General features: G+C 42.3%; 1 protein-coding gene across 1 annotated transcript in view; it reads left to right on the plus strand.

Annotated features, from left to right (window-relative positions):
* The window catches only part of LOC124551314 (esterase FE4-like), a 100963-nt gene that overhangs the window by 69621 nt on the left and 17454 nt on the right, over positions 1-13888 (plus strand). The window contains exons 8-9 of the mRNA XM_047126324.1: positions 4575-4740; positions 13264-13396. Of these exons, the coding sequence (XP_046982280.1) occupies positions 4575-4740; positions 13264-13396 (299 nt within the window). The remainder of the gene's footprint in view (positions 1-4574; positions 4741-13263; positions 13397-13888) is intronic.

Here is a 13888-nt window from a genome sequence, read left to right on the forward strand (position 1 = left end):
CCTCGATAGAGCGTGCCTAACCTTATTGAGAATTTTAAAAATATACCTGTATAGACAGTACCCCTGACGAAGTCCTATTGGCTTGCAGACACCCAAATTTCGGATGGCCTACTACAAGCCACAAGAGCTGCATTGTAGTCTGCCTCCAGGGGCTTGTGACTGTTTTCAGGGTTTCTGTCGTGCTGTAGAAAGGGAAGTGGAAGGCGCTGAGGATTTTGCCAAACTAGGGAATCTTAGGTCTTTTGCCATTTAATTCACTCGTGAATCTACGTGCCAAACGTTATCCACCCCTCCATCCCCCAATGATCTCGGAGGAAGCGAAATAGGAACGATGAAAAACCATAAGTGCACTTTTCTGCCTCAAATAACGTTTAAATTTTGTCGAATGGCACTGAACGGCCCCTAGTCGTTCCAGCTTGTGTACGAGAGCCAGCATTGCGATCACACTGCGCCCCAGAAGGGCCAGATCATCTTTAATGAGTATGCAGCCTCTAACAACCCTACCACAACATGCTGCTAATTACTGCATTTTCGGGCAACAACTAAGTTATTATGTGGCAGGTGTCATTAGAGCACAGTTAATAAACTCATTTAATGTAATAATGAATAAACTAGGCACTCATCTTTTCGTGTTTCCCACGCTGGTCTCGTTGTAAAATCATGGCTCAATCCTCGAAGATCTAGGTGGTGATGATTCCAAGCTCGGATGCAAAGAGGCCTAGGTTTTATTCTGCTATATTCAAAAGTTTTGTAGATGCGCTTCACAAACCATTCTTGAAGATTACACTTTTGCAGGACAATGGTGATGTAAAAAAAGTAATCAGCACTCCGAATTTAAGTTACACTTCCTTTTAATTGCTTTTAATGCAATATCACGTAACACACAAAACATCACTTCACAATACAAAACATACTTGAAAACCTCTTCCTCACTGTTAAAGTTCACATTTTATAAGCTGACTACGTTATGCGTCTTTCCAACATGACGTCCAAGACTTGCCTTTCTCTAGGTCCGACTCTCTAACTAACTAATAATCGCTTATGCGCCCAAAAATCAAGAGTTGCAAGTACATCAAAGATCATCGTGACAAAAGAAAGAATACACATAAGAATAATATCATTGCAATATAAAGATATCGATGAATCACTCTACATTAATGAAATCAAATCTGAATGTTGTCTCAGAAATATGTTAACTACTTCTACAGAAACACAGTAGAATATTACTGGTATCGAGAGGTTCAGGTGAGGTGCCGTAATGGTTACGTAATTCAAGTACCATTACAAGCACCATAAAGACATTAGGGGTTGAACGTCTAAGGATGTCAGTAATGTCAAAGGTTGTCAAGAACATTTTTCTGTTGCTCGTCACATTGGCAACTGTTGTTTTGTTCCGCGAAATGCGTGGGCGTCAACACCGCAGGGAAAGGGGTGGCTTCATTCACGCCATTTATGCCATCCCCTGCAGCCTTTTCATGCCGAATATGAATGGCGGTATCTTGGAATGCTTTTCTCCGCCACCCATAAGAAAATCGCGTGATTTCAACCCTGCAACTCGCGGTTCTGACCTCCACTGCAAAGGCGTCAAAATGATGGGTGAAATGTGAGTACGAGTGTTGTGGCGACATTCTCATCGTGTGATATGTCCGCAGTGGCACCGGACAGAATTGTGGTGAAATCTGGTGGGTGTGTGACTTCATTACCCCACCTTACACATCACTTGAACTTGTGAGATGTGGCCTATTTTTCTCACGTGTCGACACGTTGCTGTTTGAAACGCCGTCGAGCTGGAGGGTGATATCGCAGGGTGTAACGCTTTTGTATCAGTACAGAGGAATCTTGTACATACTGTTGAGCTAGGGTGCAAACTTAAGCGTCACAATAGTTTAGAACTACGTTGTTTCGAAGGTGTGATGCTTTCATTCTGTTGTGCAGTGCACATTACTCATTTTCATATGGGCCCGACATCTGATGCGATCATATGCTGTGGCGCCCTGGAAATATTATGTGAACGGAGTTGGGGCGGCATCGAGCACATGGCTGTGAATTCCTTGGTGACGCTGTGCACTGGGAGGGCCAAACATGGCGGACTTTGTGAAACCTTAATGGCAGACATTTCACAGTTCATATAGAAATTAATAGTAGCCAGATGAATCATGATACATCAAAAAGAAACATGTACATTATTATTATTTGTACAACGTATCTGATGGTGTTATCAGATTTTCAATATCTTTATTAGTTTAAAGTTTAGTATATGACGGTACATTATACAATTAACACTCAGCAACGAATTTCCAAATTATAAACGCTTCATTCGATTTTCTCGATCGCCCTGTCTAGAAATTTATTAGTGTAAACCTAAATTGGTGTGAATTACAGGCATGTAACTTGAATAGTACATTCATGAAGAAATTGGTTAAATATTTACTGTGTCGTAGAAAGCTACTGGCCTACCTTTTTGTTCTGTTCCTTTGATATATGTTTCTTTAATTTGTTTATGTATCTAATAATGTGTGTTAAAGCGTGTTTATGGTCCAGCCACAGGAATATTTATTTAATTTCAAGTTATTTAAATGTAAATCCAGTATTTCGAATGTGTTTCATTATCCAGAATGAGATTTTCATTCTGCAACGGAGTGTGCGTTGATATGAAACTTCCTGGCAGATTAAAAGTGTGTGCCCGACCGAGACTCGAACTCGGGATCTTTGCCTTTCGCGGGCAAGTGCTCTACCATCTGAGCCGCCAAAGCACGACTCACGCCCGGTAGGAGACGAGATACTGGCAGAAGTAAAGCTGTGAGGACCGGGCGTGAGTCGTGCTTCGGTAGCTCAGACGGTAGAGCACTTGCCCGCGAAAGGCAAAGGTCCCGACTTCGAGTCTCGGTCGGGCACACAGTTTTAATCTGCCAGGAAGTTTAGTGTTTCATTACGTTTGTGTGGGTGCGTTGGTTTGAAGACATGGCGCGAACGCTCTAGCCAATCACAGAGCTCGTGAATGGGGAGACTGGTTGGAAGCGAGTTTGGGACAGTGCGGTGCGAGGGGAGTACCGCACAGGACAGGGGAGGTGCCGGACGCGACGGTCGTGACAAAGGACTTGGAGTGTGGAGCGGTTTGCGCGTGGTCGCGAGAGTTAGAAATACTTCGGAGTGCATACTTGTGAACTTGTGAGATTTCCTAGGTTTCTAGAGTGAAGACGTAGTATGCGTGTAGAAGTGAATATCCCGAGAGCTATGTTGATGTTCACAACTAATTACGTGAAGTAGGAATCTATTGTTTCCCTGTAATTCAACTCATATTTTATTTTATTGCTGGACCATCGATGCCAATAAGTGTTTTGCAGAAATATACCACGTTCACTTCTACTGTCGTACTCATCATTTAAAGTCGTTAAGAAAATACCTGCAGATTTTATTTAATTGCAGTCTTTCATTTATAAACGTCTTTGTTGCGTTCTAAATTCGCAGTTGCCGAGTGATAGGAACCTTCGACCATTCGATTCATCTATATATTCATATTGTATACTGTATACTCAGCAGTACTTGGCCTGTAATGTGGCAACTACGCACCCCAGCCCCTAGACAACGAAACCAGCCAAAACTTTAACGTGAGTCATAGGGTATGTAGCTGAGGGCCACACCCTATCACCTCATCTCTATTGTTTGAAAGCCCAAAATGTGATGCCACTGGAACTGAACACGGTTCCCATGGCTCATGTAGCCGGTACATTGGTCAAAAGCCACTACATTTCCGACGTGTGATGCCTGGAGACTGTGCCTTGATGTCGAAGCCTCTGGAACGTGTTCTTCAAACAAGATGGTGCCTGTACTTTCCTGATTTACTTCGATACTGATGATTTAGACTATTCCTTGGCCATCACGTTCTCCAGATCTGTCACCCACTGAAAACATCTGGCCGTGCGCTGCTGTGAGGCTCGCACTCCAGCACTTGGAATCACTACGCTTTTGGACCTTGGCACAGAGGTGAATCACCATGGAATGACATACTCGTATCCATCATCAAAGATAACTTCGACTTCACGCCCAGCCCATTGCATTATTCTGAACTTGTAACCGACTTAAACACCTAATTACACGCCCAGCTACAGATTAAAGTATATCCTGATCCTCGTTGAATCCCAGTATTTTTTACAGAAACAAACGTTTCCATGAGAGAATGAAATGATACATGAGAGATGAAAACTACAGGACGGAATGGGAATTAACCACACATATTTGAATCCAAAGTCTGGCAATCGACCACTTAGCCACCGAGCTTAATGAAAAGTACATAGCGTTCGTCACATGAATCTGGAGAATTTCAGTGGGAGAAGACAATAGACATGTCGTTACTGTACAATGAGTGGGGTGACGAACCTAATGCGGAACCTTGGGGAACTCCTGATACAAATCGCGCCAGTAATAATATCATCTATGCCAAAGCTTCTGGTGGGGGAATCCAAATTCCTTCGTTCACTATGCCGTTGTTACACAGCATAATTGTTCAAAAAGATCAATAGAGCAATTGCTTTCGCTTTCAGTTTTATGCTAAATTAAGCTTTCTTTCTTTTCAGCTTTTGGGCGACCTGATGTTCACATACCATGGTGTGCGGGTGGCCAAACTACACAGCTCCAAGTCGACAGCCCCAGCCCACTTCTTCGTCTTCCACTACGCGAATGAGAAAGTTCCTGATGGACCGTTGGCATCTCTGGTGCGAAAGACCAGGGAGCTGTTTAATGGTACTGTATCTCCAGTGATATTCGGTAGCTTCATTGTTCTCTAGGTAACGTTTACTTTAAAGTTTGGAGGCGTTGTTCTAGTATGTTCCTGCAGTATTGATCTCAAGGCTACCGCTCTCCGAGACTCTGTTGTCTGTGCAGAGTTCTTCATAGCTGCTGGAGCCTATATCGATTTCTACCTCCTTACTCTAATCAAACCTCGAGCCCCCTCCGCAATTTTTATCCCATACAATTCTCTCCATTACCAATTTGACGATTCCATGACGCCCCATGATGTATCCTATCAACAGTTCCCTTCTTTCAGACAACTTGTGCTATAAATTTGTATTCTCCCCAACTCTACTCAGTACTTCTTCATCGATAATCGGATCTACCTATCCAATCTTCAGCATACTCCTCTAGCACCACATTTCGACAGTTTCTATTCTAGTCTGAACTTCTATCCTTAACGTTTGTATCTACGTAACTCATAATAATTCCGTATTATTTAATTTAACATGTTAAAAAATCTCTTTTCTTCAGAAGTAAGCTGAGATGACAGAAGTCATGGTACAACTACAAGGGTCACTCCAAAAGAAATGCACACTATTTTTGTAAAAATACAGTTTTCATTCTGCATGTGTGAAAGTTTTACAGTGTGTAGATACATCCTTCCCGCTTGTTTTCAAACTTAGTTCAACCAGTTCCCGTGAGTGGCGCCGTCACAGCATGTCTTCAAGATGGCTGCTACACTTGACGTTCGTCAGAAGCTACGTGATGTCATAGAATTCCTGTGCTGTGAATACGAGACAGTGGAAAACATCCACAAGAGATCGAAAAAGGTGTATGGAGATGCTGCTGTCGATCGCAGTACAGTTAGTCGGTGGGCAATCAGGTTACGTGATGAAAGCCGGCACGGCAAAATTGAGGATTGTCCTCACAGCGGCAGGCCTCGTACTGCACACACTCCAGACAACGTGCAGAGAGTTAACGAATTGGTGACTGCTGACAGACGCATCACAGTGAACGAATTGTCATGCTACGTTGGGGTAGGGGAAGGAAGTGTTTGCAGAATACTGAAAGTGTTGGCGTTAGAAAAGGTTTGTGCCAGCTGGGTTCCCAGGATGTTGACAGTGGCTCGCAAAGAAACGAGAAAAACGGTATGCAGCGAACTTTTGGAACAGTATGACAATGGTGGAGATGAATTTCTTGGAAGAACTGTGACAGGTGATGAAACATGGCTCCATCATTTTTCACCAGAGACGAAGAGGCAATCAATGGAGTGGCATCATGCAAATTCACCCACGAAAAAAAATTCAAAACCACACATTCTGCTGGAAAAGTTATGGCTACGGTGTTTTTAGATTCCGAAGCACTCTTGCAAAGTTGGTGATTCAGATTTTATGAGAAAATCCTTCCGCAACGTAAAATGCCTTTGTTTTAATGACTCGCACCATAATTCACACATCATACCCGTATCGCGCTCTCCCTTATTTCGCGATAATACAGAATGAACTGCCCTTCTTCGAACTGTTTTGATGTCCTCCTTCAGTCCCATCAGATAGGAATCCGAAACCAAACAGCAATACTTCAGAAAGAGTAGACAAGCGTAGTGTAGGCAGTCTCTTTGGTAGACCCGTTGCCTTTTCTACGCGTTCAGCCAATAAATCACAATCTTCGGTTTGTTTTCCTCTCAACATTATCTATGTGATCGTTCAAATTAAAGTTATTCGTAATTTTAATGGTTAAGTTGCATTTACAGCCTTTAGATTTGTGTGTTTTATCTCATGACTTCACACTTTTCATTATTTACAGCCAAATGCCACTTCTCATCTTTCTTCATTAAATCGTTTTGCAATTTTTTTGACCATCTGATGACTTTATAAGACTATATATGACACCATAAACCGAAAAAAATTTAAGAGAGCTGCTCAGATTGTCTCCTAAATCGTTTATGTAGTTTAGGAACCACAGAGGGTATATAACACTTCCCTGGGGAACGCCAGATATTACTTCCCTTTTACCTGAAGACTTTCGATCAATTACTACGAACTGTGACCTTTCTGACAGGGAGCCACGAATCCAGTCGTACAACTGAGACGATACTCCACAGCACGCAATTTGATCAGAAGTTAAAACTCTTCAGGAAATATAGAAATATGGAATCAATTTGACATACCTTGTCGATAGCATTCATTACTTCGTGAGAATCAGCAGCTAGTTACGTTTCATAAGAACGATATTTTCTGAATGCGTGTTGGCTCTCTGCCAATAAACCGTTTCTTCCGAGGGAACCCATAACGATCGAACACAGTATATACTCCAAAATCCTACTATAAATAGTTTCGTGTTTTATTATTATTAATTTAAATTAATTTGATATTCTTATTTCATTACTTGATTATTAATTAGATTACGGAAGAGTTTTGGAAAAAGTGTCCCTTAACACTAGGTGCGTGACCACATTGTACCTTGCACTTGTTTTCGCATTTGGAAGAAACCTTACTTTTCTGGAGTAGTTTTTGTAATTTTGAAGTAGAAAAGTGAATGCTATTATCTAACAGTGGAGTAAGGTCATACATTTAACTTCTGTAGAGTATACCAACATACAACACACTCCCCTCCAAGTGATTAGTGTTAGCATTAATGAAAACATAATTTTGAAGTCCTTGTTAAAAAACTATACTTACTAAGTAGGTTTTATTTTTTCTTACAAGTTTTTATTTAAAAAGTATTCCATGCATAGAAACATTTATTCAGGAGAAACGATTTTAGGTTATATTTATGACTTACTTTGTTACTGTCAAACATTTAATGGTATTGGGCAATTAATCAAAAATTTTTGTTACTACATATTGAACTGCTTCCTGAGCTACTGACAACTTTAATAATGGATGGTAAAAGTCAACTTCTCTTCTAGTGTTGTAGGAAAGGACATAACTATTCTTCTCAAATTGTGGTGGATTAGGTATGACAACTATCATTGGGGAACACATGTATTGTCAAGGTGCAGTCAAAATGCCTGCTCCTTGAATACTTGCATGTATATTAACTGCAAGTGAGCACCACACATCATTCTTACTGTTCATTTTTGTGGAATCAATACTTGCTTTCCAATTTGGAGCATTCTGCCCTGTTTACCGACTTCTGTTCACGTGCTGCACAAATTTTTAATTTGTGCCTATTTGTTGAGCAGAATTTAATCTAGTGTGACTCTTCAAAAATATTGGAGAGTCTAGTGTCATAGACCGCTTAATACCTAATTCTTTGAAAAAAAGCGCGTCATTAACCATCTCTTCTGTTAGTTTGTGTCGAATGGGATATATTGTAGCAGTATACCGTCTGCAGCAAGCATCAGTTCTGCTTGCTGAATGTTAAGTAGAATGTCATTCATTTATATATGAGGAATAGAAAAGGAAGTAAAATTGAATTTGTGGGACTCGCTTCATGATTTCTCTGCAATTACTAAAATTTGCTCTCCTTTCTAATAGTTTGAATTATACAGCACACTATTTTCCATTCTGTTTGTTAAGTATGATCCAAACATGTTATATGTTAAGTTTTCAATTCCATAAAACATGCTCTAAGCAAACAGATGTGTTGGAAAGATAAAAGAAAGTACTAACGGGTGATAGTGCATTATTTAAGGCTTATGGTTTCAGCTTACTGTGGAAACTGATTGAACCGTGGATTTATTTTCACAGAATATTCTTAAGAATTTATTTTATTTACTAGAGATTCACCAAGAACATTAACACATTTAATCACTCTATGTGAGCGTGGAAGTAGTTGCCAGGGAGTAACTGATGAAATCATAAGCAAATTCTTTTTCAACAAATGGTAATTTATTCTCTTCAATGGCGCCTAAAGCTTTTCTTTAAAAGAAACAGATTTAAAATTATAATCAGAAAGCACCTCTATATAAGAAGTTACAATTTATTCAGAAGCAGAAAGAAACAAATTTTTGACTGTATGAGCTTTCGGGCTGAGAACCTTGCCGCTCCCTTTTGACACGGCCGTAGTTACAACTGCTCACAACAACCTCTGAAAGGCTACACTGGTGCAAATCTGCAACATACCAGATTACTTTAAACTAAAAGTTTTCACAATTCACACAAACTATGCACCCCGTAGGAGGGATGGAAATGGTACAAAACACTAACATTAAAATATTAACTTTGCCACCGAAGGTGCAACTTGATTTTAACTTGTAAGAAAATTCTTACGGTGAAAGGGTGGCAACTTTATATACTAAAATAAATGTTTAAATAAAAGCTCATGAATTGCAATCTTATATAAAATCGTACAAGGTTGGCCAAACAAGTTAACTTGCTCTACAGTACACAGATACCGCCTCTCAAGATGATAGACACGATCAAAACATATTTCAGGAATTAGGCCGTTACACTCCAAGAAGTAAATTCGTTAACACACCAAATCCGACAAACATGACAGAGGCAGCTCCGAACGACAGACAGACACTAATCGCCTAACAAAAGCGGAGGGGAGACAGACGAGCAAGCTGAGGACGAGAGACTGACCTAGTAGAATTTAACAAGAGTAAATCACACAACACATCACCAACCACTTAACTGCGATTTCTCGAGAAGACCTGGCGCAGCACCCCCAAATCACTCTCCCGAAGCGTCCGCTGCCAGCCGCTTCAACGGACGCAGGAAGGCGCACCAATCTCCCATCTTTCCTGGTGCGCACCAACCGACCGACTGTCCGCTGCTCCGTCCGCGACTGCTGCTCCGTCGCTACTGCCCTGCTGGCGCGTTTCCCACACACTTCCAGACACACGACGGCGGAAATGCTGGCTCGGACCCAACCGTGCAGAGGAAACACGCCCACTGGCAAAACTACATCCTTGGACCAGGAAAGGACCGAGCTAAGCTCCACAAGATGGTAACTGAAGGGGCCCAGAAGCGCTCGGAGTACCAGTTACAACACGGCGTCGCAGCTCGCACCGGCCAGACTGACGTCGTGGGTTGACTCCTGTTGCTCTCGTGTCGACCGCGAAGTCACTACCCCTCGCTACACGCCGCGGCCCACTGGACTCCCGTGGAGACCTCACATGCGCCGACGCTCAAGACGGACAAGTCATCTTGCGACCGACCAACCGATCGAACCAACCGCCAATGACCATTGCCTGAGCAAACTCGAGCACACTGGCGGCCTAACGCGCAGACTCGGATGCAGGAACTAAGCCCCGACTGGGTGACCACTCGCTGAGTTCTCTTACTGGCGGAATGGAAAGATTGTCATTTTGCCGGCTGTAAAGGTTGAATCCGAACGACAGATATACTACCACTCCCACCGACAGACAGACACTAATTACCTAACAAATGCTGAGACAGACTAGCAAGCTGGGGACGAGAGACTGACCAACTGACCTCTGGCGAGCTCATAGCGCCCCTTAAAAGCACGTGAACAGGCAAGCTTTCCTCTTTCCCACCAGAGGGAGACACCAAAGCTGCGATTGCCACACCGGCGCCACCGCCAGAAACGGAAGGCGACTGCTTCACACTACGCGCTGCGGCGCGCTCTTCAAAACAGCAATTTTTTACCACGGCTCACTGATAAGCGACAGTTTTCTGTGTCGATAACAGTTCTGCGTTGTAAGAGCTACACACAAGGACATCTGGTGTCGTTTCTCACAGTGATTTCTGCAATTCTAATATTCACATAATCAATATGTCAAACATCAGTTATACTAAACGAACAGCGTCTTGAAAATTAGTTATCAGATTAACATAGCTAAAAGTAAAGCAAGGATCTGGAATGTAGTCGAACCAAGTCTGGATATGAAGGGAGAAATATGTCGAATACAAAACGAAGCACTGCACGTAGTATAAGAGTTTCGCCATTTGGGTTACAAAACAACTGACGACGGCAGATGTGGATGTAAAGTGCGAAGTGGCAATAGCAAACAAATCATTTCTACGATAAAAGAGAAGTAGGCAGATTGGGCATTAACGTGCCGGTGACAATGAGGTCAACAGATACGGAGCATGGACTGGGGAAGGATAGCGAGGGAAATCGGCCGTGATCTTTCAAGGCTGCCAAGTGGACAATGGCCTTGAAAATGATTTGGGAATTTCACGGACAAGTTAACTCCTCACGACCGAGCGGGGTTTTGAACTGGTGCACATGGCTCATTTTCTACAAAAGGCAGAAAAAAGTCAGTAAATCTAAGGTCTTAATTTCATAAGTAATACCCCGTAATCTGGAAAAGATGGCACCACAGCCAAACATTTTTCAACGATAGTGATTTTGCCCTTCAAGAAAAAGGGTGAGACCTGTTACGCAGCTGAAAGAAGCGCTTGCCATGAGTTAGTAGCGTAAATTTGAGCGCTGTTGAAAATCATAATTGTTTTTGTTCACAGTGAATTTTTTCAGTACTATTTAATGTCAAGTGTTATTTTACGATGCCAACGGCCTCGCCGTAATGGTAACACCGGTTCCCATCAGATTCCCGGAGTTAAGCGCTGTTGGATGGATGACCTTCCGGTCTGGCGATTGCTGTTGGCAAGCGGGGTGCATTCAGCCCTTGTGAGGCAAGCTGAGGAGCTATTTGACTGAGAAGTAGCGGGTCCGGTCTCGGAAACTGACATACGGCCGGGAGAGCGGTGTGCTGACCACATGCCCCTCCATAACCGCATCCAGTGACGCCTGTGTTATGAGGATGAAACGGCGGCCGGTCGGTACCGTTGGGCCTCTACGACCTGTTCAGGAGGAGTTTAGTTTTAGTTAAAGTTATTTTATGATGTATTGCATACGTTATTGAATAGAAAATACTTTGTATGGTTGAAAACAGTGATGTCAAAATTGTTTTTGATTGTTGTTATGCATTAATACTTTGGAAACTCACAATTTTAAACATAGCTGACGACTGCAACAATACATAAATTTTCCATACTTATATAAAGTACACAGCCAACCGGTTGGATAAATTTATAGAAAAAAATCTTGCCCAGGTTTCAAACCACTATAGCTATCTTCTTCAAAGGGAAGTCACATATATTACATGACGTTAAAATTGTAAACATACGCTGATGAGCCAAAACATTATAACCACCTGCTTAATAACTTGTTTGTCAGTCTTTGGAACGAAATACGTCACTGATTCTGCGTATCAGGGAACCGACAGTTTGTTGGTAGGTTTGTAAAGGTAAGTGGCATTAGACATCTATGCACAGGTCACGTAATTCGCGCCGCTCCCAGTGACCGCATGGTTAGAGGCGCCATGTCACGGGTTGCGCGGCCCCTCCCGTCGGAGGTTCGAGTCCTCTCTCGGGCATGGGAGTGTGTGTTGTTCTTAGCACAAGTGTGTTTAAGTAGTATGTAAGTGTAGGGACCGATGACCTCAGTAGTTTGGTCCCTTAGGAATTCACACACATTTGAACATTTGGACGTAATTCCGGTAAATAAAGGGGCGGCTGATTTGCGTACGCAGTGATGGCGCCCGACAACGACCCAGATGGCTTGCATAGGATTTACATCAGGCGAATCTGGTCGTCGAGACGGCAACTTTACTTTCTTATAATGGTAAGAAATGACTTACAATAAAATTCAAATGAAACTCTATATTCAAAAGAAATGGTTTAAACATCAGCTGAATGTTCACATTAGTATTTGCATAACACGACTTTAAGAAATAACTTTACACAAGGCAAATCTCGTATTCCTATCGTAGCAATCCACATAACATCCCACTACCTGAGCTTCGTTACTATCTCAGTAAGACAAAACAATGCTACACGCTTGCGTGCTTACTGCAGTCTCTCAACATTCCAGAAAAACTCATACATAATGTCATTAGCTTCTCTCTCCATAACTGCATCTAAAATATTCCATTTTTCTCTTACCACACTTGGAAAAAATAATTTCCTGACAATTCTTCAAAATACTGCTCAACTCAGAATGCATGTAAAATTGCTAGAGCTCTGAGGCAGAGGCGGTGTAGTAACACAAAGATATCGTAGCAACAGTCAAAGATTATTCAGCTACATGGTTTTGCTCTGTAAGAGCTACACTTATCGATATTTAGATGAGAAACAGAATTTACAGTGTCACTGAAAGAATCTCCATACCTCACAATGACACTGATGATATCAGTGATAAAGATGATATTTTTATCCGTAAATTGAAAGTAGAAGAGGGAGAAAGGAAAGGAGGGGGACAATTGATATCACCTGCATCGGCACTTCACGCAGAATCAGCGGCGACGAGTGAAAATGTGCGGTTCTGTACTTTTGGACACGTTTCGAAAGAACAGGCACCACACATATGAAGACGATATTATCACTAGGTTGAATGACCTACGTCACAAGTCAAAAACGTAAACAAAGCTTGGCAGATCCAGTGCACTAGTAGACACAGAACTACCATCCATACCCAAAGTTTCAGTTTTCTACAAATTGGATCTGGCAAGACTACTCCAGAGCAACGGTTTCAGTCCTCCTCTTGAATACTCCTTTCCGATGACTGTAGGAAGAAGTGTATGGATTGTAGTACCAATGTTGCTGTACCATGTTTCAGGTGCTGGCCACGGAGAAGACTTCAGGTACATCTGCATCGGAACCATGTTCGGTGGCCCACCTGTAAAAGACTCCTTCGACGGCAAACTCGCTGACAAGCTGACGCGCCTCTGGACCAACTTCGCCAAGACAGGGTGGGTACCGAATACTGCCTGCACAGGGCTCATATGCCTCTAAGATGTAATCAAGTTCTCTCATAACTTACGGCTCTCTTCTTTTAACCAAGACCTAATGAGGGTTCCTGGAACAAAATACTGTAGTCACTGGAAGAGAGAAAAGGTCACACCCTTCGACAACAAGGCTAGCAAAGGTGATCGACAAAACTACCATCCAATATCCATGACGTCCATTTGTTCTAGTATCCTAGAAAAATAATCGGAGCTCAAACGTAATGAGATATCTCAATTAGACTGACGTCCTACATGCCAACCACCATGGATTCCGAAAACATCGATCGTGTGTAACCTAACTCGCACTTCTCTGACATCTCACCCCGAAAGCCGCGTATGAAAGCAGTCCGGTAGATGCAGTACAGTACTTCTTGATTTCGAAAATCATTCCAATCACCACAAAACTACGCTTATTAGCGAAAGTAATATGCCGTATCAAGTGAAATGTGTAGTTGG

The sequence above is a fragment of the Schistocerca americana genome, chromosome 9 (genome assembly GCF_021461395.2).
Source record: "Schistocerca americana isolate TAMUIC-IGC-003095 chromosome 9, iqSchAmer2.1, whole genome shotgun sequence".
Lineage (NCBI taxonomy): Eukaryota > Metazoa > Arthropoda > Insecta > Orthoptera > Acrididae > Schistocerca > Schistocerca americana.